The sequence below is a fragment of the Sturnus vulgaris genome, chromosome 8 (genome assembly GCF_052056855.1).
Source record: "Sturnus vulgaris isolate bStuVul1 chromosome 8, bStuVul1.hap1, whole genome shotgun sequence".
NCBI classification, from domain to species: Eukaryota; Metazoa; Chordata; class Aves; order Passeriformes; family Sturnidae; genus Sturnus; species Sturnus vulgaris.
The window spans coordinates 35,921,224-35,944,604 of NC_142250.1; the positions used below are offsets into that span (position 1 = coordinate 35,921,224).

The 23,381-nt window shown below is 41.4% G+C and overlaps 1 protein-coding gene across 2 annotated transcripts in view; it reads left to right on the forward strand.

The window, feature by feature from the left end:
* The window catches only part of DOCK1 (dedicator of cytokinesis 1), a 255,021-nt gene that overhangs the window by 123,993 nt on the left and 107,647 nt on the right, over positions 1-23,381 (forward strand). For both annotated transcript variants that reach the window (XM_088169442.1, XM_088169443.1), the window contains exons 28-29: positions 15,176-15,277; positions 20,299-20,393. In XM_088169442.1, the coding sequence (XP_088025568.1) occupies positions 15,176-15,277; positions 20,299-20,393 (197 nt within the window). The remainder of the gene's footprint in view (positions 1-15,175; positions 15,278-20,298; positions 20,394-23,381) is intronic.

The window sequence follows — 23,381 nt, forward strand, 5'->3', positions numbered from 1 at the left end:
ATGTTTTTGGGGAGGGAACTAAACTGGTGAATGGTTGTTCTTCCAAGGATGGGCATTCTGAGCTGCTCTCTCCTGATGTGGAATCACTTCCCTGATAAAGATGTTCTCAGTAGATGCCAAATTCTGGTTCCATTTTCATGCAGCCTGTACAGTTGGGAAATAAATGAAGGTTTGGGAGAACGTGATGTATGAGCCCCTAAATGGCTGCATTTTGTTCATATTTGAAAGGCAGTTCAGGCTGTCGTCATTACTGATGACTTGTGCTTTTAGAGGCCTTTTTTTCTGCATTTCACAAATCCTTTGTGCCCATCTGAATAATAAATCACCCTGTTTGATTTGCTCACTGAGAGCAAATGGGAAATTACATCCTTGTTAAGATGTCTTGAGGAACTGGAAGTGTGGGGGAATGCTTTTAAAGGAACATTCTGTCAACTTTGTTAATATTTTGCTTTGTCTTGTTTATTTTATGACCTTCCCAAAATTCCAGGGTTTTCTCTCTGACTGCTTTATGACAAAGGGAAAAAATCCTGCCCTGTTTAAAAATAAAATATAACAAATCTGGTCGTACTTTTGATTGCCTTTAGACAAATGGTTTCAGATTTAAGCACCTAATGAAATGTGGGATGAGCATGAATTCCATCTTCAAACTTAAATTATGGGCAGAAAAAAGGCAAATCCAACAAATAATGGGGATACTTGCATCTGATTCCTATTTGCTCTTTAGTGGGATAATATATTATTTATACAACATTGATTACATTAGATGGAGGATTTAATGCAACTTTTCTGTCAAACTGGAGAACATTCGATGCTGTAAAGTAATGTAAACTCCCAAAGCCTCAGGAAGGTTTTCTCATTTGAAATATTGAACTATTTAAAATTTGAACATAGCATAAAAATACAGACTTTTATGTGCTTTTGCATGTTGCCTTCAAGTTAGAAGCCCAGAGAGAAGCCTGGTCCTAATGCATAATGCTTAATAGAAAAAAAAAAACCAAAAAACCAACAAGCTGAAATTCAATGTGATAAACAAGTGAAAAATGAAAATGCTACAAAATTATGTTAGAGAGAAATAATGAACAGTGCAAATAGAATTAAACTCACCATTTCCATTGGTGCTCTGAGCCTAAACCAAAATTAAGTATTTTGGCCGTAATGTTCAGAAATGAACTCTTTAGTGTAGTTTCTAAAATCCCCAAGCAGTTGCCAAAATAAAATTGCTCTTAATAACTTTGATACATGACAGAGAACTAGGATGGCAGTGAATAAAAAAGGGATATAAAGAGGCAGCTTGCAGCATCATGGGCACCTAAAATTTTGCCATATGCTCACAATTAGGAGCTTCTCCTCCCTTCCTTAGTTTTTTTCTAAGTCTTGTGCAAATAAGAATATGCTAAATTCCTGATTGACTGTGCAAAGACCTAATTCTTTTATGTATTAAAATGTCTGTCGCTGAGTTTTACCTTAAGAAAGGAGCAGAAGTTACTTTGAAAAGTCTAGAAATCCTAAAAGCCCAAGATATTTCAAAAAGTTGTGTTCTGAAAAATATGGGAAGCATGATAATGACATGAAATGAGTTTTACTGTTGACAGCAGAGGCCACGTGAAGTCTTTCTTAATCCTTGGTCTGTGGCTCTTCAAAACACAGTGCAGGAAAAATGACTCTGTCCTTTATGGCTTGGGGACACTGAATTAAAAACCATTCAAAGCAGCACCACATTTTGATTTTCTTCAATTTTTAAACAAGTTCAGGACTTTAAATATTAATACTTAGCAGTGGTTGAGGAGCATAATTAGCAGCTGCTTTATATCCAAAGGGTGTCTATCAGTATTATGGAAAAGCCCAATAACCAGAAGGGCTGTTGAGGAGGAAAAGGATGAAATAAATAAAAGAAATAAAAGAAAATCAAATAAAGAAATGAAGTTATAATTTGATAATAATGTGGCACTTCCTCATTTACTTGTGGGAATTCAAAAGAGTGCCCTAATAATTTGAGTGTATCCACATCCTTCCCTTCTCAGCATCCTCCTGGCCAAGCCTGGATGGGGAATTTTGTTGGATGGGAGGTGGGATGGCTGCTCCTGGTCCCCAAACTTTCCTTCTCCTGACTTTGTGCATTCTCTTTAGTGCTTGTCCCCACAGCTTCTGTGGGCACAGCTCCCATCACTCCCAAAGTGGGTGGGAAAAAGAAATGCCAAGGTTAAAAATCCCATCTCAGATTTGTTTGACATTCATCTCCTGTTGGTTTCAGCTGCTGCCTCCTGCTTCTAAGGCAGTGAAATTTGTGAGCAGCAGCTGAGCACTCCTCTCATCCCACTGCTGTGGATTGGGAAACCTCAGGAAAATGGGAATCCAGCCAGGCTGTGCCTACCTGGGAGAATCTGGGGCTTTGTGGCCCTTTCTCAGCAGGGAACTTGTCCATCCCCTGTCACAGAGTGCTTTAGCTTGAAGGGACATTAAGGCTCATCCCCTTCCATGCCCTGCTGTGGGCAGGGACACCTTCCACTGTCCCAGGGTGCTCCAGATTGGATTTGGGCACTGCCAGGGATCCAGGGGCAGCCACAGCTGCTCTGGGCACCCTGTGCCAGCCCTGCCCACCCTGCCAGGGATCAATTCCTGCCTAAAATCCCATCCAGCCCTGCCCCTGGCACTGGCAATATAAAAGTCTCTCTCCATCTTTCTTCCAAGCCCTCTTTAAACATTGAAGGCCACAAGAAGTTCTCCTTGGAACCTTCTCTCCTCCAGGCTGTCACTTTGGTGGCCCTTCTTGCACCTCCTGCCATCTGTGATGTCCCCCTCAAGCTGTGGAAACTCCATTTATTTATGGAATTGTTACTTCTCTGTGAACTGATGGAAATCAAAGCTTTCATGGAAGCCTGGTAGGAAACATCACCAGGGCTTGATTTGAGCTCAGCTTGTCCTCAGGACAATGAGCTGGAGCATTGAGTGAACAAGCTCCAAACCCCACCCAACCTGGCCTTGATATTCCACAGGAGCTCATTTAACAGGCAATTATGTTTTTTCCATAAAATTTTAGTTTAGGCTTGAACTTTTTTTTGTTTATTTGGCCTTTTCTTTTCTTTTAATGCTTTTTTTCTTAAATTTCACGTGTTATCAAAAGTTACAAGGATAAGATTCCTGCCTAGAAAAACATCCCAGCAAATGGAAAAAGCAGAATGCTTGTACATGTTAATTTTTCCATTTATTAAAGAAAGAAAGAATTTTAATAATTCACAGGGATGCAATGAGTATTTGCCTTTTATATATTCATATTTATCACTTGGCTTGAATTGTAAACATATTAATTCCTGCCTAGCAGTTAATGACTTTGGGTAATGTTTGTCCTCTCTTTATGCAGAAATTGCCCATATACCTCACAGTTACTTATAGGGACAACCTAATCACAGCTACTTCTTTGGCTCTGGAAAGCATTTTGTCTTGTTCTAAGTAGCTTTTCTCAAGTATTTTTAAAGTATTTTTAAAATAATGCTTTAATTTACCTCCTCAACAGATGATAAGTATTTTTCAGCCATATCAAGAGACATTACAAATCCCATTTTTTGCCAAACGTCAAGAGTGGGATGAGTGTTGTAGGTTCTGCCAGAACTCAGGGTTGGTTGATTCTCTGCTGTGGTTTCAAATGTTATGCCCCAGAAAAAAAAAATTAGTTGAGATGATTTTAAATGCATGGAAATTATGCCAGGAAAAATACTTCCCAAATAATGACACTTGCATTAAAGTAGGAATAAAACATTTCACTCATGTTTTGAGATGTAAAGATGGACCCTGGGAATAATTGGGATGTTTTGGTATTTTTCTTTTCCCATTTTTTGTATTTTTATTTTCTCTAAATAGTACTGTGGCATATAGAAATACAGAATTATTTGAATTCTATGATGTTTTAATCATAGAATCACACAATGCTTTTGGCTGGGAGTGGCCCTCAAGAAAATTTAATTCCACTCCCAACCATTCCATCGAGGTTTTGCAGTAGCACTGATTTTAGGTTTTTTTATTCTTTGTTAATATTTATTTTATATTTTGAATCTATCTTAAAGCTGCTTTGCTTTTGCTGGTTTGATTTTACTTTCCCTTGGGACAGATTCCTGGATCTCCAGGGCTGGGATGGGAAATCCTGGGTGAGTCTGAGCATGAACCTGAACATCAGAACCTGGAAAAGAGATTCTCTTGGTCCTGTTGTTACTGCCCAGATGGGAGGAAAAATGTGGAAAAAAAGGATGTGTATCATGGGATATCCATGCATTTTCTTGGAATGGTGTGGGAAGGCTGGGCTGAGCTCTTGGAGCAAACCAGGAACATTCCCTGTCCTGCCCCTGCAGCCCAAGGAGCTGATTTTCACTTTGGAATGCTTTAAAGCACTGATTTTAATCTTGGTTTGGATTTGATTGCTTTTTCCAAGGAGAGATTAGTTCTCATTTAAGTGTGGATGTGTAATTAAAAAACATCTCTCAACTTAAGTTGCTTTTGTTGCCCACACACTGGAGCCATAGGTAGGGGAAAGCAATTCCAGAGCTGAATATGCATCTCTAATCCTGTTGTTAATGTGGGAGTGTTATTGTTAGAACGTGATAAATGACTCCTTATTTGGGAGGGATTTATTTCTTTCCCTTCTGATTTCTGCCAAAACAAAGTTGGGGAGGAAAATAAAATCCAATTATAAGTCAGAATTTATTTCAGTGGTGGAAAACCAGCACTTCCAAAATGTTTTGTTGTTGCTGGAATAGATGGAGTGTACTGGGTATCACGAGGAAAATTGTCAAAACATGTTTTGCACCTTTGGTTTAGTGAGAAAATAAAAAAAATTATTCTCCTAAAATATTTTAGGTGGGTTTTGGTTGACTTGCAAGTACAGAGAAACCTGAATTCTCTTCATCTGGAAGCAGCAGAGCTTCCTGAGATCAGATATTCTGTTCTTTCCATCAGGAGGAGATCCCTGGCAGTGCCCAAGGCCAGGCTGGACAGGGCTTGGAGCACCTGGGACAGTGGGATGGGATTTATGGTCCCTTCCAACCCAAACCAGTCTGGAATTCCATGAGCTTGGCTTGTCCATGGAATGGAGAAGGGAATGAAATGTGTTGAACATGTTCAGCTTGTTCCTTATCTTCCAAATATGTTATTGATTCAAAATCAATAGAAAAGCAAAAAATCTGTGTGTGACAGAGAATTCCTGGCTCCACACTGATTCATTTACCTAAGGAGGTTTGTCCTTTACCTCATTGATGGTCTCCTTTTGTCCTGTTGGATTTCTGCTGAGTTCAGGTAGAACAGGATAAAGAGCCTTTTATCAGCAGCATCCTGCTGGAACTTACTCTGCTGAACGTTTTGGTCATCGTCCCAAATCATAAAAGAGGGATTTAATTAATTCACTTTTCCACAATAGAAAAGTTCATCTCCTTTTGCTTAGATTGCAGCTTAGAGATTGAGTTCATATTCTTTTTGTGAGGCACCTCTGAAGCTTTTCTGGAGCACATTGTTTGGCACTGGGTTGTCTGAGAGAATCCCCCAAAGTCTTCTGAGTTGCTGCGAGTTTAATAAGAAACAAAATTCAAATGTAATAATGTTAGGGAAGAATTGGGTCATTCTTGGAGACTCAGCCCACATATTCTCATGGTTAGGTTCTGCAGATGAGGCCTTCCCTACTTCCTTTAATTAAATGCAAAGTATTAAACAGGTCTGTGTTCCTTGAGAGGGCAAAAAATGCAGATATGGCTGCTTCTCCAAACACTTGCAGACAGCTCCTGGTAAATACAGAAACCTGGGCTTATGGATCTCTGTTGGAAAAGGGAAATGCTCTGGAAGTTTTTCCTCTGCTCCTTGCAAACCTTGTGCACATTTTATAAAATTGAACAACCTGCAGAAGTTACAGGTAAAGTAAAATTGTGCAAAAGACAACTCGTGCACATGGGATAAAGATAAAACTCCTCTGCTCTGCTCTGGAGCCAGGCTGGGAGAATTGGGATTGTTCACCTGGACAGGAGAAGGCTCCAGGGTGACCTCAGAGCCCCTTGCAGAGCCTAAAGGGGCTTCAGGAGAGCTGGAGAGGGACTGGGGACAAGGCACGGAGGGACAGGACACAGGGAATGGCTTCAGACTGAACGTGGGTGGATTTAGATGGGATTTTGGGCAGGAATTGTTCCCTGGCAGGGTGGGGATGGAATTCCCAGATTTGCTGTGGCTGCCCCTGGATCCCTGGCAGTGCCCAAGGCCAGGTTGGACATTGGGGTTGGAGCTCCTGGGACAGTGGGAGGTGTCCCTGCCATGGCAGGGCTGGAAGGAGTGATTTGGATTTGGGAGCCAAATTCCAAGGGAAGAGCCAGGTAAGGTGAGGACATTCCTGTGGGCAGAGAAGAGCAATTTCACTCCTGTGAAATCCCCTGTTTGCTGCTACTGGGTATTAATCTTTCCAGCTCCTCTTATCTGTCAATATTGGAGCAGAAATTCTCACTTGAAATGTGACCTGTCTGGAAATTATATTTCTCTTATTTACCATATTGATACATGCATTTGTGTAAATACCATTAATTTGCTGCTGAAACATAAACTATCACAGAAAACTGAATTTAAGGCAGAGAAGTCAGAACAAAGGAGCAGCCTGTTATCAGTCTTTGTGTATTTCATCACTTTTCTTGCTCTTTGGGGAGGAGGGAATGAGAACATTGCCCGTGCTGGGGATTTCACTGTGATATCATGCAAATGTGGAGAGAGCCCTGCCTTTATTTTCCCCACTGATGAGAACCTGGCAGTAATTCCTGTCTGCAAGGACTGGGTCACCTTCTGCAGCTCTGAGAACAGCACCACATCAGAGCCTGCATCCCATAAACCTTCCCATATCCTCTGTGTTGTGTCCCAAAACCTCGGGAAGGGGGCAGCCCCTGGGGTATGGTGTGATGGTTGCTGTGCTGAGTGAACCAAAGGTAGGAGTTAATTACAAAATGCAAAAGCTTCCCCAAAGAGACCTCCTCCTGCAAGGAGCTTTTTAATCCAGGGATCTCTGAGCTGCGTGGTTTCATCAATTAAATTTGGATTGCACACGTTTCTTATCTCTCAAGCTCGCTGAGCCCCTCAATAAAGCAGTTGCTAAATAATTTACATTAAAACAGGCAGATGAGAAGCACCAAAAGTGGGATAATTTGTCTTCAAAATGGCTGTTGCTTTTAGGAGTGTATTCATCTGGCAGCATCACCTGTCTGGTGTGGAGATTATCAGTTAAAAGATCATTTCTCTTCCTCTTATAACCATAATTTGTCATAGTGAGCCCTCAGTGCTGCAGAGACAATATCCCAAATAGCTGTGGGCTGTCCCAGTTCCTGGGATTGCAGTGCATTCCTAACTGGGAATGCCACTTGTTTCCAGCTATAATTTCATTTTTAAGGTTGTCTTTTCCTTCAGTTCTTTTCCTGCTCTGCTTCGAGGTTTCTTACATGGCTTCCAACATTAATTGTGTTTGATAAATAAAAGAGGGTTTCTCACTGTTAGTAGGTTTGGTTTTATTGTTCCTGCTCAGTGACTCTTTGAAGGAAAAATCTACAAGGGCATAGAGGGACAGGAAAACAAGGAATGGCTTTAAAATGAAGGAGGGGAGATTTAGATTGGGTATTAGGAAGAAATTCTTTCCTATGAGAGTGATGAGGCACCAGGGTTATATTCCCATATTCAGTGCTGCATTTTTGCAAAATTATTTTAAAAATATTTTTATAGCTTTTCCATTTTATTTTTTACTGTTTTGAGTACTGGCCATTCCTATAAATACAGTTGTTTTCTGTATTTTATGACCGCATTTATAATTTTATTATCGACATTAATAGATGTGTAAACCAAGATACCTGAAGCAGATTTATTGAGGACAGTTCTATAGATTTTCAGTGAAATAATGTTTAGTGTAGCAGAGGGAGGAAAAAGAAAAAAGCCATGACGAAAGGCAATTGCATTTAGAAAACCAGAAATAAATGTACTGACCTTGAGAACTCCTAAGCACTGTGGGTTCCATTGAGGGGCACAGTTCAATACTGACACTGTGTGGAGCTTTTAGAAGAGAAGCAATTTTTGGTTAAAATTGACTTTTTTTTTTTTTTTTTTTTTTTTTTTGTAAAAGAGCTTCAGAAACATGATAAATGGTGTTGCTAAAACATCTCATTAATTTTTTTTCGCCTGCTTTTTACAGAAGTTAGTGCAAAGCACTTTTGAATCAGGGAACTCTTTGTGTCTATTCCCACTGTGTTATCATCAACTTCCTAACAAATAAACCTTTTGCAAAGTGAATTTCAGCTGAGCTGCTGAGATCTTGGAATCACAGAATCATGGAATAGGTTGGAAAAAACCTCAAATCCCACCCAGTGCCACCCCTGCCATGGCAGGGACACCTTCACTGTCCCAGGCTGCTCCAACCCCAATGTCCAACCTGGCTTTGGCCACCTCCAGGGGCAGCCACAGCAAATCTGGGAATTCCATCCCAGCCCCTCCCAGGGAAAGATTTTATCCCAAATATCCCATAACCCTTCCCTCTGGAATTGGGGAGCCATTCCCTGTGTCCTGTGTAAAGATTCTCTCTCCATCTTTCTTCTCAGCTCCTTCAGATCCAGAAGTCCACACTCAGGGCTGGATTCTGGGAAAAAAAAAACCTTTTGCTTTTCCTTCCCAAAGAGGTTTCCCTGCATTCACTCCTGCAGGGACTCAGGGCTGGAAAAGTTTTCCTTTTAAAACAAATTGACCGAGATAGAATTGCCTGAGATAAATCAGGATCTGTAAAATCCTGATTCCTGAATCCTGGTTCTTGAGGTAGAACAAGGTTTGAAGCCTAAATAAACTGCTTTTCACCTCTAAACTGTAGAACAAGGGTTTGAAGCATAAATAAACTGCTTTTCACCTCTAAACTTTAGAACAAGGGTTTGAAGCCTTAATAAACTGCTTTTCACCTCTGAACTCCTGTATCAGAGCTCTACATTTTGTATGGACTTTACCTGGCTTGACCTAAAATCGGTTTTGCTTCTCAGGGAGGTTCTGAACTCCTTAAGTCACATCAGGTAAAGGAGGTGGAAGATCTTTTCCAGGATTTCTGGAAGCAAACTTTGTCACTGGAAATACCTTACTGCATCTCGATTGGCAAAAAGATGCTTCAAAATAACGTTTGTGGCAGCAGGAAAATGCCCAGATATTTATCACTGCCATTATTGCAGGTGTGAACTTCTGTTTCTGCAAGGAAAAAAAGCTCACATTTTTTTATTCTCATGTTGAAGAGGCAGGGTTTGGCCTAAGGAAATGGAATATTCTGGGTATTCAGTAAAAAATGTGATAAATGGGAACGTTTTGCACTTGTTTTTATCCTGCTGCTGTAGCCATGAAATAATTTTTGTCTCTGAAGGTGCTGCTGAGTTTACAGTGGGATTTTCTATTCTGAGAAAAGAAATGTTTGTTTTAATGCTGTGACAAATACATGTCCGAATTTCTACACATAGAGAGAAATTTATGTGCCTTAGGGGGGGTTTCTGCTTTGTTTTGGGTCTTTTTCCTGCTCTTGCTGGTGTGATGCTGATGGGAAAATCTTCAGGAATCAAACTCCCTTCAGGATGCCCTGGAAGCTGAAACTTCCATCCATATCTTAATCTATTTTGTAATATAAAATATTCTCGAAAAGAAGAAATAGTGGAAGATCCTCTGCTTTATTCATGCTGGGTTTTGTAATACTTTTATACTATAAATTAAATAAAATATATTATTGAAGTCAGCAAACTTGTCTGCAGACAAATCGGATTTTATATTTTCACATGGCAAAAAGATGAAATTTGGGACATTTTAAAGTTGGATTTTTATCTTGTGAGTCTGTAAGTGGTGACAATTTAATGAGTGGCTTCTAGAATTGATAACAATTGATTTTTAGTTCTTTATTTGTTGCTAATGTTGACAGAATACAAGTTGTAAGCAGAGAGAAAACTTCATTTTTTTTATCTTTACAAACTCTCTGGGACTTGTGAGGGACTTAAATCCTTTCCAATAAAGTAAATTCTATGGAAATGTTCTGAAAGCCAAAATGCAGTGAATTAATTCAAGTGATTTTCTTCGGTGTTTTTTGTTTTGTTTTTTTTATTATATATTCATCCATTTATTTATTTAGCTGTGTAGTCTTTAAAGGCCACATAAGGAAAATGAAATGGAAAAAATAAATGAAACTTGGACTTTTTCATCTATTCCTCACTGTGGTAACAGGGACATTTTAATGAGCCATCACTTAGCTGAGTGTAGGTTTGATTTCTCTAAGATTTTTTCTCGCTATACATAAAGAGCTTAATATTTCAATTTAAATATTTCTCTGGGAGAAAATGGACAAGCCTGTTTAAAACAGGAACTTTTATCCCTGAGGGAGAAAAGTGTTGGCATGTGTGGTCTCTCCTGCAGGGAATTCTCTTCTCATTCTGGAATTTCTCAGTGTTAATGTTACTTGTGGGGATTATTTATAACTAAAATTTCTCTTCTTGTATCTGTTCAAGAGCCATTTGAACATTGAGTGTTTTATTTTAAAGGTGATTTAGGAAAATCAGTAATTATGGAACATTCCTGTGCCTCTTCAAGTTTTCCTTCAGAACTGAATTTTACAGAAATCAGAAGTAATTTCACAGTTTGGAATCGCATATAATTTTTTTTTTTTAATATAAAATGTGTTTCTAAATAATCAGGCATCCTTTCCAAAGTAAAAAAGAGATACTTTGGTGTTGGGTTTAGGTTTGTTTTCTTTTAATGGAGCTGAATTTTCATTTATCCTGCTTGGGAGCTGGATCTGGCATCCCTCTGGACAGGCTTGCAGCTATCCTGGATCCCATGATTTTGCTTTGGGAATATTTCAGTCATAGAAGACAATCATGGAATCATCAAGGTTGGAAAATCTCTCTAAGATCGTGGAGTCCAACCATTCCCAGCACTGCCACCAGTGCCCCATATCCCCAGGTGCCACCTCCACCTGGATTTTAAATCCCTCCAGGGATGGGTACTCCAGGGCTGGACAAACCTTTCCATGGAGGAATTTTCCCAAAAATCCACCCTGAGGTCTCCTGGCCCAGCCTGAGGCCGTTCCCTCTCCTCCTGTCCCTGTTCCCAGATCCCAAATCCCCCCGGCTGTCCCCTCCTGTCAGGGAGTTGTGCAGAGCCACAAGGGCCCCCCTGAGCCTCCTTTTCTCCAGGCTCAGCCCCTTCCCAGCTCCCTCAGGAATTCTCCAGCCCCTTTCCAGCTCCATTCCCTTCCCTGGACACTCTCCAGCCCCTCAATGTCCCTCTTGTCCAAAACTTCCTGGGATTTGGGGTCCCTCAGCAGTGCCAGCATAGGGGACAATTCCTGCTGCTGTGGTCACACAATTCTTGTTCCAATCCAGGTGCCAGTGGCCTCTGGCACATCTGGGCACAGCTGGACTCATTCCAGCACCCCCAGGACCTTTCCTGCTGGGCACTCTCCAGCCCTGCTGGCCCAAGACCAAGGGTGACCCTCAGTGACCCTGGTTTGGAAAGAAACAACCCAGGAGAGCCAGGAATTGCAGTAACGTGCTGGGAAAATGCTGCTCTAGTGGATATCCTTTAATTATCTTCCTCTCTGTGTGACCACCTCATTTGTGAGCTTTGCAATAGGGAAAGACATGCAGGGTGAACTATTTCAGTGAATAAATAACTGATAAATGCCCAGGACAATGGAAGCTCCTTGCAGGACTAGCTGGATAAACACAGCTTTGCAATTATTCCTATGGTTCAAATTGAAATTGATTTTTTAGAGAATTAGGTACCTTTTTTTTTTCTATGCATTGCTTCCAGTGCTGGTCTGTAGATGATGATAGTGATCTCCAAACATAGCTAAAAATTAAAAATCAACTTAAGATTAAAATCTAATAATGTTGTTAGCTATTGCTAACTAGTTAGTAGAGCTTATTAAAACCACCTAGAGTACAAATATTGCCTCTAAATAATTACAAATCTTTATTAGCATTGTAATTAAGAGGGTGCTGGCTGTAAGTGATACCTCACAAAGAAAATGATGACTGGTAGTTGTACTTTCCTCCTAATATTAAATAGATTTTCCTTCCCAGCATAGCCTTGGACAGTGGTTTGCAGGTGGGGATCTGCAGATAAATGCTGGAGCAGGGATGTGTGTGTGTGATGCAATGTTGGCTTCAAGGAATAATTTTGTATCAAAGGAAGGTTTTTATTACCAAGATTTAACACCAAGATGAGCATGAATCATTATTTAATGCAGGGAAACAGCAAGAGCTGTTGATAAATGATTAAAGACCCTCACCCAGTCTGCTCAGCACCACTTTGGGGGCTCAGCCTGAGCTGAAATGACAAAATTTAACAAGTTTCTGTCATTTTAACTAAAACTTACAGCACTACACAATCCCTTCCTGTTCATATTCCATTTCTATTTGCTTATTGTTTATTTTCCTGTATTTATTTTTAACTCCAGCAGCCATTCCAGGTTTTTAGCCACCTCTCCTGTTGGCATTTCCACACTTGCATGTGGACAAGGGGAGTTTCACCAGCAGACATTCAACTTTATTGTTCCTTTCTGATTCCCACTGTACTAATTAAGATAATTTTCTTGTGTAATTGTAATTATCCCTCCCTTCAGTGACACATCGTTGCTGCTGGCTGGGGACAGTCAGAGCAGCTCTCCCAGTGCAGCCATGAGCTGCTCCCAGGGATTGTCAGGAGGTTGGAGGGATGGAGGATGGGACAGGGATCACCAGGAGATGCAGAGGAGATGGCAATCAAATTTATCCACACCTCTGGCTGCTCCTACATTGAAAAATGAGTATTAATTATGTGTTTGGAAGTTTAAGAGTTGATCCTAACTCATGGGGGTGCTCACCTGGAGAGGGGAAGGCTCCAGGGAGAGCTCAGAGCCCCTTCCAGAGCCTAAAGGGGCTCCAGGAGAGCTGGAGAGGGACTGGGGACAAGGGATGGAGGGACAGGACACAGAGAATGGATTTAACCTGACAAAAGGCAGGGATGGGTGGGATTTTGGGCAGGAATTGTTCCCTGGGAGGGTGGGCAGGGCTGGCACAGGGTGCCCAGATTTGCTGTGGCTGCCCCTGGATCCCTGGCAGTGCCCAAGGCCAGGTTGGACATTGGGGTTGGAGCACCTGGGACAGTGGAAATGTCCCTGCCATGGCAAGGTTGGCACTGGATGAGCTTTTTTGTCCGTTCCAACCCTAAAACCTTCTGGGATTCTGTGATTTTTCTTTCATAGTAGTTTGCCTTGAGAATTTCCTCATGGTATGAAACCATCTTTTAACTCTTGCTGCCATGTGTATTAACTTAAATTACTCTCCAGACAGGTAAATCAACACAAATAGGACCTCAATTATCTCAGTTTGGGAGCTGAGTTTGTTGGAAGGAGCAGAGCTGTTGGTCACCTGGCAAGGGCTGGATTTGCCAGCGTGGGGTTGATGTGAATAAAACTAAAACTGGATTGATGTCTCTGCCAAGCTGTGGACTTGGAGGATATTGAAGTGTCTGTGAAAAATACCATGGACAAAACAAAACAAGGCTTGTCCCAACTCTCCTGAGCAATCCTGAGCCATCACAGGACTGAGCTCCATCTGCAGCCTCATCTGAGACAGCCAAGTTAAAAAATGAATAATTCTGCCTGGTGCTGGCACATCACTGGGAGTGATGGCTTTGGTAGAGGAGATGGGAGGGAATGTGGGCTCTGGAATGTTAATGTGGGCTATGGGATATTAATGTGGGCTCTGGAATGTTTCCTTGTAGGCATCACCCCAGTGTTTGCTGTGGCAGGAGCTCATTAGGTGCTGTTTTGACAATTAATGTTTGGATTTTTGAGATGGTCCCATCTTATTTCCATTTCATAGCAGGAAGCATTGTCTTTGCAGAGCCTCAGCTTCTGTTCCTGTCAGGGGTTGTTAGAAAGTTCTTTTGATGTCCCAGAACAGCAGCTCAGGTGGCCTTTCCTTCCATATTCATGGAGTTTGCAGGTGCCACAGAGCTCCCATCAGGTACCTCGGCATCCTCTGGAAAATCCATTATTCCCACATGGAAAAATTCAGTCCTGTAGGAGTTTAGATCTCAGCTCCTCTGCAGGAGAAAAGCAAAATTCCAGGAGTGCTGATCAGCTGAAATTTGGGGATTAAGCTGTAAATAAGAGGGCTCAGAGCACATGCAGGTGACCCGGTGTCATTTTGAGTTTTGTCTCAATTACCTGGACTGTTGTGGAAAGAAAGATTTGAAATTGAAATTCATGCTGATCTTAAAGGTGACAGTAAAGGCTCTGTGCCTTTATGGAGAGAAAATTCCTGAGTGTTCTCCTGGGCTGTGGCATGGAATAACCTGGAAAACAGCACAGAAAGGGGGATTTGCAATTTTATCAAACCATAGAAAGATCACTTCTTTTCTAAATCATGCTGCTGGAGTTTTTACCAATTTTTAATATTTTTCCTCCTGCATTAAAGAGCAGAAAAGATGTGGACATCATTAACAGGCTTTTGGCAGATAGGCAGAGAGGGAGAATGGGCAGGAAGCTCCAATTTATGGGATTTTACTACATCTGGGAGCCTTGGGTTGGGTTGTTACTACAACACTTCCACCCACCAAAAGGAAAACCTAAACTTTCTTTTGGTCACTTTTTACTTTTTCTGTGGTTTGAGAGAGATCTGGATGGTGCTGCTGTCTTGGTTTTATGGAATTGACTGGATTTTGGTGATTTTTTTTTTTTTTTTTTTGTATCTGAAAATACCACGCAGTTAAATGAAAACTTGGGGTTGGTTTAGCTGGAATGCTCAATATGATAATTTTGAAGATTTCTTCCTTGAGTGGAATATTGACTTTCCAAATGCAAATGCTGATACTGTGTGATATTTTTAGGAGTGCTGTTTATTACCTTGCAGAGACTTTAATGTCTGAGCAATTTTTAGATGAAGAATATGTCACAAAACCTTCAGTGATAAACCCATGAAATTGGAAACGGGAAACTTTTTGAGATGGGTTGGTTTTTTTTTTTTTTTTTTGTTTCCTTGACAGAATTTTGCATATCCATTAATGAATTTTAATGATAGAATTCTCTCCACTGCATTCTGTGGTTCTCTCTAGCAATATTATATTTTGATAGCCACCATTATGTTGCATTATCCTAAATAATGGATTCCTTTCCTTTGCTTTTTGCCAGGGGAGTTTTGTGGCCTGCATGACAGCCATCCTGAGGCAAATGGAGGATTATCACTATGCCCATTTAATCAAGACTTTTGGCAAGATGAGGTCGGATGTTGTGGTGAGTTTCATTTGTTTTATTTCTTCATAAGATGGCTCAGCTTGTGTTTGGTTTCTTTTCCTGTTACTGGTCATTACATGCACTGGTGAGATGTGTACAAAATGTGGTTGGAATTACAGATTTAATATAAAATAATGATTTAGGCACTGTGACACACACAGGAGTACAGCTGGAGCTGTTCAGTGTTTTAAAACATGAGGCAGTGGATTGAAGGCAATTGAAAGAAAGCAGTAAAAAATAGTAGTGATGAGACATTACAAAAATCTGGTAAGGAAAGAAGAAAAAGAATTTAAAAAAGGCTTTCTGATGAAAGGAACTTTCAGTGTTAAATCTTCCAGATGTCCTGATTTCGTTTCTTGAAGTAGCTTTTACTTAGAGATCTGCTCACTTTCCCTTTTCCCTTTTATGCAAATCACTTTAACATTAAAGATACCCTTAGTTGTTAAATAAGCAATAATAATTGAAATTTGTCTTCTCAGAGTCATTGGGTAGCCTGGCTAAGGCAACAACCCGAGTTAATTAAAGCATAATAGAAGGGAGTTTAGAGCTGAGGAGATGAGTGTGGAATAACCTGAAAGTGCCAGTGCCATATGGGCTGGCAGGGCCACCCAAATCCCTGAAATCAGCCATTAGTGATGGCCCATCCCCAGTGCCACCCTGGGCATGCCCCAGGCAGCTCCCCCTGCCTTGGAATCCTTCTGCAGCTTCTTCTTCTCCCAGCCCCACCAGAACAACGCCAGGACCTTTCTTCTGTGCAGTTTTTGTTTGGACTTCCCAGTTTGTCTTGAATTTGTTTTATTCTTCTTTCCTGCCTCTATGGGGCCAGGTTTGAGTTCTTTGCCCTGCTCCAGTTTTCGGGTTTTTTGTACCTGCTCTGGCATCTCTAAAGCTCAGAGCTGCTGTTTTTAGGAGGGGGGGAAGGCAAAGTCCAGCTGCAAATTGCTGGAAATAGGGAAAGGGCTGGGCATAAATGGGCACTAATTGCCAAACTAAATGCAGCTAATGGGCTGAGAAGAGTGATTATAGCAGAGGGAAGAGAGAAAAGAAAGTCAGGGTCTTTCCTTGGTGTGATTTTAATGTTTGGACTTCCCAGTTTGTCTTGAATTTGTGTTATTCTTCTTTCTGCCTGTACTGGGCAAGGTTTCAGCTCTTTGCCCTGTTCCAGTTTTCAGGTGCTGAAGCCTCTTTTTGCACCTGCTTTGGCATCTCTAAAGCTCAGAGCTGATTTTAAATAATACTCATTAAGGTGTGGAGGTTTAATGGCAGAGCATTATTAATCCTATAAAAAAAGGAAATTACCGGGAGTAAACTGAATTTTCTTTTTTTTTTTCCCCATGGTTTTTCCACTTCTTTAACCCAACAATTTTTTTTTTTTGCCACTCTCATTTGACTCACCCAGCAGAACTGAAATCCAGGAGTCTTTGCTTTTAAACCCAGAGCTGGAGGTGAAAACTGCACCTCCTATTGCAGAGGATTCAGTTTAATCACAAAGCACTGATTTAGAACTGAGACTAAATTCAACCAGGCAGAAATGAAAAGCTTTTTCTTAAAAAAATAAAGGCAAGAAAAAGGGAAAACTTAAGCTGTGGTTTCTTTTTCACCACTGGAGACCCTTAAATCTTCCTTCAGCCTCTGCTCTTGCTCAAGCAGGAGTTGGAAGCTCAGGGCTGGAAGTGCTGAAGGAAACTTTATGGTCTGTGTTATGTAGGTGGCAGGTTTAGATTATTATAATGGTCATATTTGGCCTCAAAAGTCTGCAAAAAGATGAGGTGGAGTGCAATAAAACCGGTCTTTTACCTCTCTGCAGAATAGAGAGTTTAGATTTATTAAGGAATGTCTGTTCAAAGAGGAATTTCTTGCTTTAAGATCTCTTCCAGCCCAAACTCTGCTGTGATTCTGTAAAATCAAAATCTGTGATTCTGCTGTCACCCTGAGATGAAACATAATCTGAGATCAGGGAAGTTATTTCTGGGACTAACTGATTTTTTTTTCCTCTTTTTGCTTGGTAAAAAATATTTTTATTTGAGGCAAATGTGATTTAGTTGACAAAAAAATGCCTTTTAATGTTGTGCCATGTGGAGAATCTCAGGCCAGGCTCAGGTTGTTTCCTTTCATCAGTGGATGGGAATTTTTAGGGATCTTACATGCTGTGAATTGTATTTCCTATTAAATAGGATTTGTATTTGTAGTTGGAGAGAGAGTAGGAGCTGTAACCCTTCCTCCTTTAGGAGAGGATTTTATGTTCAGAGATATTTGTCCTGCTTCCAGTTACACTGAAAATAAGCAGCTTTTTCTTGTCCTGGTGCCTTCCCTCTCTTCCCAGCCCCTCAAAAACCCTGAGTTTTCCTCATAAAATGAGGTTAATTCATCCAAACCCTTTGCTTTTCTATGAGATCCATAAAATGGAAAAAAAACCCCCAATATTATGAATACATAAACCCCAGGTGAGAATCAGGAGCCTTTTATTTGATCAATAGTTAGCTGAGCTGTTACAGAGCATTATTATTTCAAGTACCTGGGTGAGCATGGGGTTATTAAAATGGAAATATCAGGGGATGGAAATGCAGAGCTGAATCAGCAAAGTAGGTCAGAACCCCCAGGCTCAGGAAGGAACCAAATCACCAAAACACAGGAAAAACGAGCAGGGAAATCTGAAATCTGCAGTTTGAGCTCTTAAATGAAGGCAGAATTTCCTGGGCTGGAGGAGGGGCTCTGGGCTGAGTGTGGCTGTGCCCTCACTGTCACACACTGGTGACATCTGGACCAGGAGCAGCTGCAGCCTTGCTGTCCATCCTCTTGGTGCCAGGGTCTGGTTCACTGGGCACGGTGGTGTTTGGTCAGAGGTTGGATTTGATGGTCCTGGGGGTCTTTTCCCACTTTACAGTTCTGGGAGTCTGTGATCATTGCTGATGTTGTTCCAGGAGCTGTTTCACCAGGAATATTCTGCACATGATGGAGCCCAGTTCCCGGGAATTTCCCAGAATCCCAGAGTAGCTGGGGTTGGAAGGGAACTCTGGAATTCAGCCAGTCCATCCCCCTGCCAGGGCAGAGCCCAGAATGACTCCAGAGAGGGGGAAATTCCACATTGCTTTGTGAAATAAGAACCATGGAGAGAGAATATTTACCAGCACAAGGGGGAATGAATTCCCACTGCCAGAGGGCAGGGATAGGTGGGATATTGGGAAGGAATTCCTGGCTGGGAGGGAGGGGAGGCCCTGGCAAAGGGTGCCCAGAGAAGCTGTGGCTGGTCAGAATCAGCTGGGTTAACTTGGTTGTGGTTTAAGTCACAAACCATCTGAGCTCTTTCTCCCCGAATCCAGTGGGGGGAATGTTTGTACAAGGTTTTGTTGGTTTTTTTTTTGCAACAATATTTGGGAAGTGAGAACCTCCAGCAGGAAGGTGGGGATCAGGAAGGACCAGCCTGGAGAGAAGAAGGATCCAGGGAGAGCTCAGAGTCCCTGGCAGAGCCTAAAGGGGCTCCAGGAGAGCTGGAGAGGGACTGGGGACAAGGCATGGAGGGACAGGACACAGGGAATGGCTTTAAGCTGAAAATGGTTAGGTTTAGATGGGATATTGGGAAGGAATTCCTCCCTGGGAGGGTGGGGAGAATCTGGGATGGAATTCCCAGGGAACCCATGGCTGCTCCATCCCTGGCAGTGCCCAAGGCCAGGCTGGATTTTGGGGCTGGGAGCAGCCTGGGACAGTGGAAGGTGTGGAACAAGATGGGCTTTAAGGTCCTTCCCACCCAATCCAGTCTGGGATTCTGGGATTTTTAATCTCAAAGCCACGTCCTCAGGATCTCTGCAGCTCCCTGCATCCACTGATGGGGAATTTCTGGGCCAGGAAAACATTGGAACAGAGCAGTGGATTAAGAGATAAATCTGCTGAAGATTCTGGCTCTCAGACATGAAGAAAGACTGATGAGAGCAGAGACTTCAGATTGGTTTCTCACTGAAAAGGTTACACAAAAACCAGTCTTAGTTAAAAGTCCAGTCGATGGAACATATTGGGGATTTTTTTGGTAGGCATTTGACATTTTAAAGATAGAGCAGATAAATACCATTACTGAGAAACTGTATCAAAGGGAATATATTCTAACCTTGGAATAAAAGTTCATTTTTATCTCTGTGTGAAGTGGATCAAGGACTTTCTGCATGAAGTTCTCTTTTTGCCTTTATCTTTCTCTCAGCATTTGATATTACTGAAATTGTTAGATAGCAATTACAGATTCCCAAATTGTAGGAGATGATTTACATTGTAAAGTACACAAAGTTTCTGGTCCAAAGAATTGTTTGTTTATAGCTGTGTGGGAATAAATTGGTTTATGCTGTTAAATTAACTTGTTCTTGGGCAGATTTTCACTTGCAGAAGCAATTCCTGCTGCTCCCTTTAGGGAGGGTCCCTCTCAATTTTGGGATGTCCAAACCATTTTTGTCCTCTGACCCAGCTGAAGGTGATGATTTGAACTGGAACACATTTTCATTTTAATATATAAATAATCTCAATTTCTGGAGAATATGAGGGGAGGAATTATTCTCCACCTGAAACTCCAGGGAGTATTTTTAGTGCAATTGTAAGAGTTAAACATTCAGATTTTTTTTTCCCCTCTTTCTATGAACCAATGTGCTTTTATCAACTTCTCAAGAGTGTGTCATGACAGGTGTGTCACAATACATGAAGGAACTGGGAGATTTTGTCCATAGTATGGAAAAAAATTATGATTTTTCCAGGAGAAACTCTTTTTGGATAACTGGTGAACCAGTGCTTGGCCTTGATGTATCCCATGGTTTGCTTAAATGAGGGATTACCATTGTTATAATTACTGCAATGGAATTATTGTAGCATTTATGGGCATTATATATAAATGTGTTTGAGTAGGATTTAGGTGTATTTTTTATAAAAAATGGCTTTTTGAGGAAACAGAACGCAAAGACCCCTTTGGAGCACAGTCATTAATAGCTGCCACCATCCCTTGGGAATTTTTTGGTCCAATTCTCTCCAACTCTTGTCTCTTCTTGCAGGATTTCCTGATGGAAACGTTCATCATGTTCAAGAACCTCATTGGCAAGAACGTCTATCCCTTTGACTGGGTGATCATGAACATGATGCAGAACAAGTGAGTAGAGAGGGAAAAGCTCCAGCACCGCGGGGTTGCTTGGAAACAACAAACACGAGGCTGCAGCCAGCCTGCCCTGCCTTCTCCTCCTTCTCTCGTGCAAAGAATGACTGCAGAGTTTTAGCTCTGCAGGAGTGTTACAGGGGCCTGGGTTAGGGCTTTTGGAGTCCACTAAAAGTCAAGGGTGGCGTCACTCTGAGAACCTGGATTTTGGAGCCAACTGCAGGTGCAGTAAAATTCTATCCATATCTTATCATAATTCAGTTATTCTTTGGAGGATGGATTGCATGTTGTGCATATGACCTCAAATCAGGTGGTATTGTATGGAGTTGTATGTCCAGGAATGATTTCATTGGTGTTGCAAGAAAGAACTAGAAGAGCTTTTAAATCCAAATTCCATCACCCCAGTAATGTAGAGAGAGGCTGAAAATGTTCCTAATGCTCATTCTTTTTCCTCAGTAATTGCAGTTCTGTCATTATTTAGCATTCCTTTGTGCAGTGTTTTATGCTAGTGACATTTTATTAAGTGTGTCAAATGCTTTTATGTGTACTGAGATGAAAGTATAAGGGAAAAACATTATATTTACCAGTTGCCTGGAGAAATCTCTTCTGTATTTACTGGAAGCTACCATGGCTGTAAAGTTGTCAGTGTTTCCTTATATAAAATCCTGAGCCACAGCTCCTGCTGTCCTTATAAAAATGCACCATAACTTTAATCTTGGCTTCTGAAGTCTCCTTAACTCCCTAATAAAATCCATTCTGAATAAATAGGAGTAGGGAGATTGAGCCATCTTTGGGTTCTCCCTGATGGTTTGGAATGCTTGGGAAGCACCTGGTATTTGAAATAAGGAGCCCTTTGAGAACTGATTAGGAACATCTGAAAGTCTTTGGGTTTATTTCTTTTTTTATTAATTTTGAAAGTGGTTTTGCTTCAGCATCTCCGAGTGCCTTGAGAGCTGTGCTGGAGGTGTTGGGAAACCCTCCCAGCAGTGTTAGCTGTGAACAGGAGAACCCTGGGTTATGTGAGCATTGGGAAGGTTTGTGTTGGGACATTGTTAATGCCTTAACTGGCACTGATAAGGGAGGCAGAGCAATTACAGTGTGGTCAGTGCTGCAGGGAGTGTTCCTTGTGTCAGCCCTGCACAGGAGGGACAAGGACATCATGGACAGGATCCAGAGGAGGCCGCGGAGCTGCTCCAGGGGCTGGAACCCCTCTGCAGAAAGGCTGGGAGAGCTGGAGATGCTCACCTGGAGAGGAGAAGGATCCAGGGAGAGCTCAGAGCCCCTGGCAGAGCCTAAAGGGGCTCCAGGAGAGCTGGAGAGGGACTGGGGACAAGGCATGGAGGGACAGGACACAGGGAATGGATTTAAGCTGAAAATGGTTAGGTTTAGATGGGATATTGGGCAGGAATTCCTCCCTGGGAGGGTGGGGAGAATCTGGGATGGAATTCCCAGATTTGCTGTGGCTGCCCCTGGATCCCTGGCAGTGCCCAAGGCCAGGCTGGAGCAGCCTGGAACAGTGGAAGGTGTCCCTGCCATGGCAGGGGGTGGAATGAAAAGATCTTTAAAATCCCTTCCAGCCCAAAGCATTGTGGAAATCCATGGTTTTATGGTCAGCAGAGCCTTGTCAGGCCAGGCCCAGCAGAAATGGGATGTGTTGATGATCTTTGATTCTTCCTGACTCCTCTCAGTGCCTGTGGAATATCTGAGTAGTATTTAAAGTTTAAATCAAAAATATTTCCCAGTATTTTTGGTGTTGATGAGTATCTTCAGATGTCCTGAGGGGGATTGTTCATCCCTAATTCTCTCATTCTTTCATTCCCATTGCACCAACTCCTTTGGAAATTCTTCTCAATTCATTTCCATGCTTTTCATTTTTCCTGTTGGAGTTAACGTGGTTTCCAAACCCAGAAAGCTGCATTGTAAAATACCTTGTTTTATCCATCTGCTCCATTTATTTCCACCCTTATAAAGTTTTATTGGAGAAAACCAGATGAAATTTAAGAACAAATCCTGTCTTTTAAAGCTGTGTCATCCCCTCCATAGAAATAACTCTGAACGTGCAATTTTGTGTTTTTGAAAGCACCTCCTTGGGCAGTTTCTGTGCCATGAGCCAAATCAAGGGAACTAAATTTTAAATGTATCCACAATTTCATTTATTTCCTGCATGGAATGCATCTGGTACTGTGAAAAAATGGGAAAAAGAATAAAAATACCTGGAAAATCTAATTCCTCTTTTAGACCAGTCCTTTAAGAAGTTTCTCCTGAAGCTTCTCTCCATGCAATTCTTTGCTTCCAGGTTAAAATACTTTGGATTAAGCAGTGGATTCAAATATTCTGGATGAGATAAAGTTGTAGGCATGGGGGAAGAGGGGAAATGGTGAAATGCACATGAATGACTGGATTGCAGGGAATATTTGCAAATATAAGTTTAGTTCAAATTTAGTGTTCTATTTTTATGACCTTCACTAGTGGGATAAATACATAGAAATATATTTGTTTGTTTATTTATTTATTATATAAAAATTCTGTACACTCATTATTAATGACAGAAATTACTCTGAAAACTTTGCCTGCCTGTTTTTGGTCCAGTGCATGAAAACATCAGGATCCTCTCTTTCTCCTACCTCCCAGTATTCCTGTGCCAGGCTCAGGATCACATCCCAGGCCCAGGATCACATCCCAAGTTCAGGATCACATCCCATGCCTTTGTTCCAACACCACAGGGAGTCACACTGTGTTCCCAGCTTTCATGCCAAAATGAACACAAGAAATCTTCATATTTACCAAGATAATTCTTCCCTTTTTTTTGTAAAATACTTTATTTACTAACTTGTCTAATGTAGCAAAATTCTCATTTTGGCAAAGCAATTTGTTGATTCAGAGCCCAAGGTTTTGGTGTTGCCAATTTGATGGAATTACCACCAGTGTGTTCAAGGTGACATTGGTTTGCAGGTGACTGATCAGCATTTTGGGGGTAAAAAAATT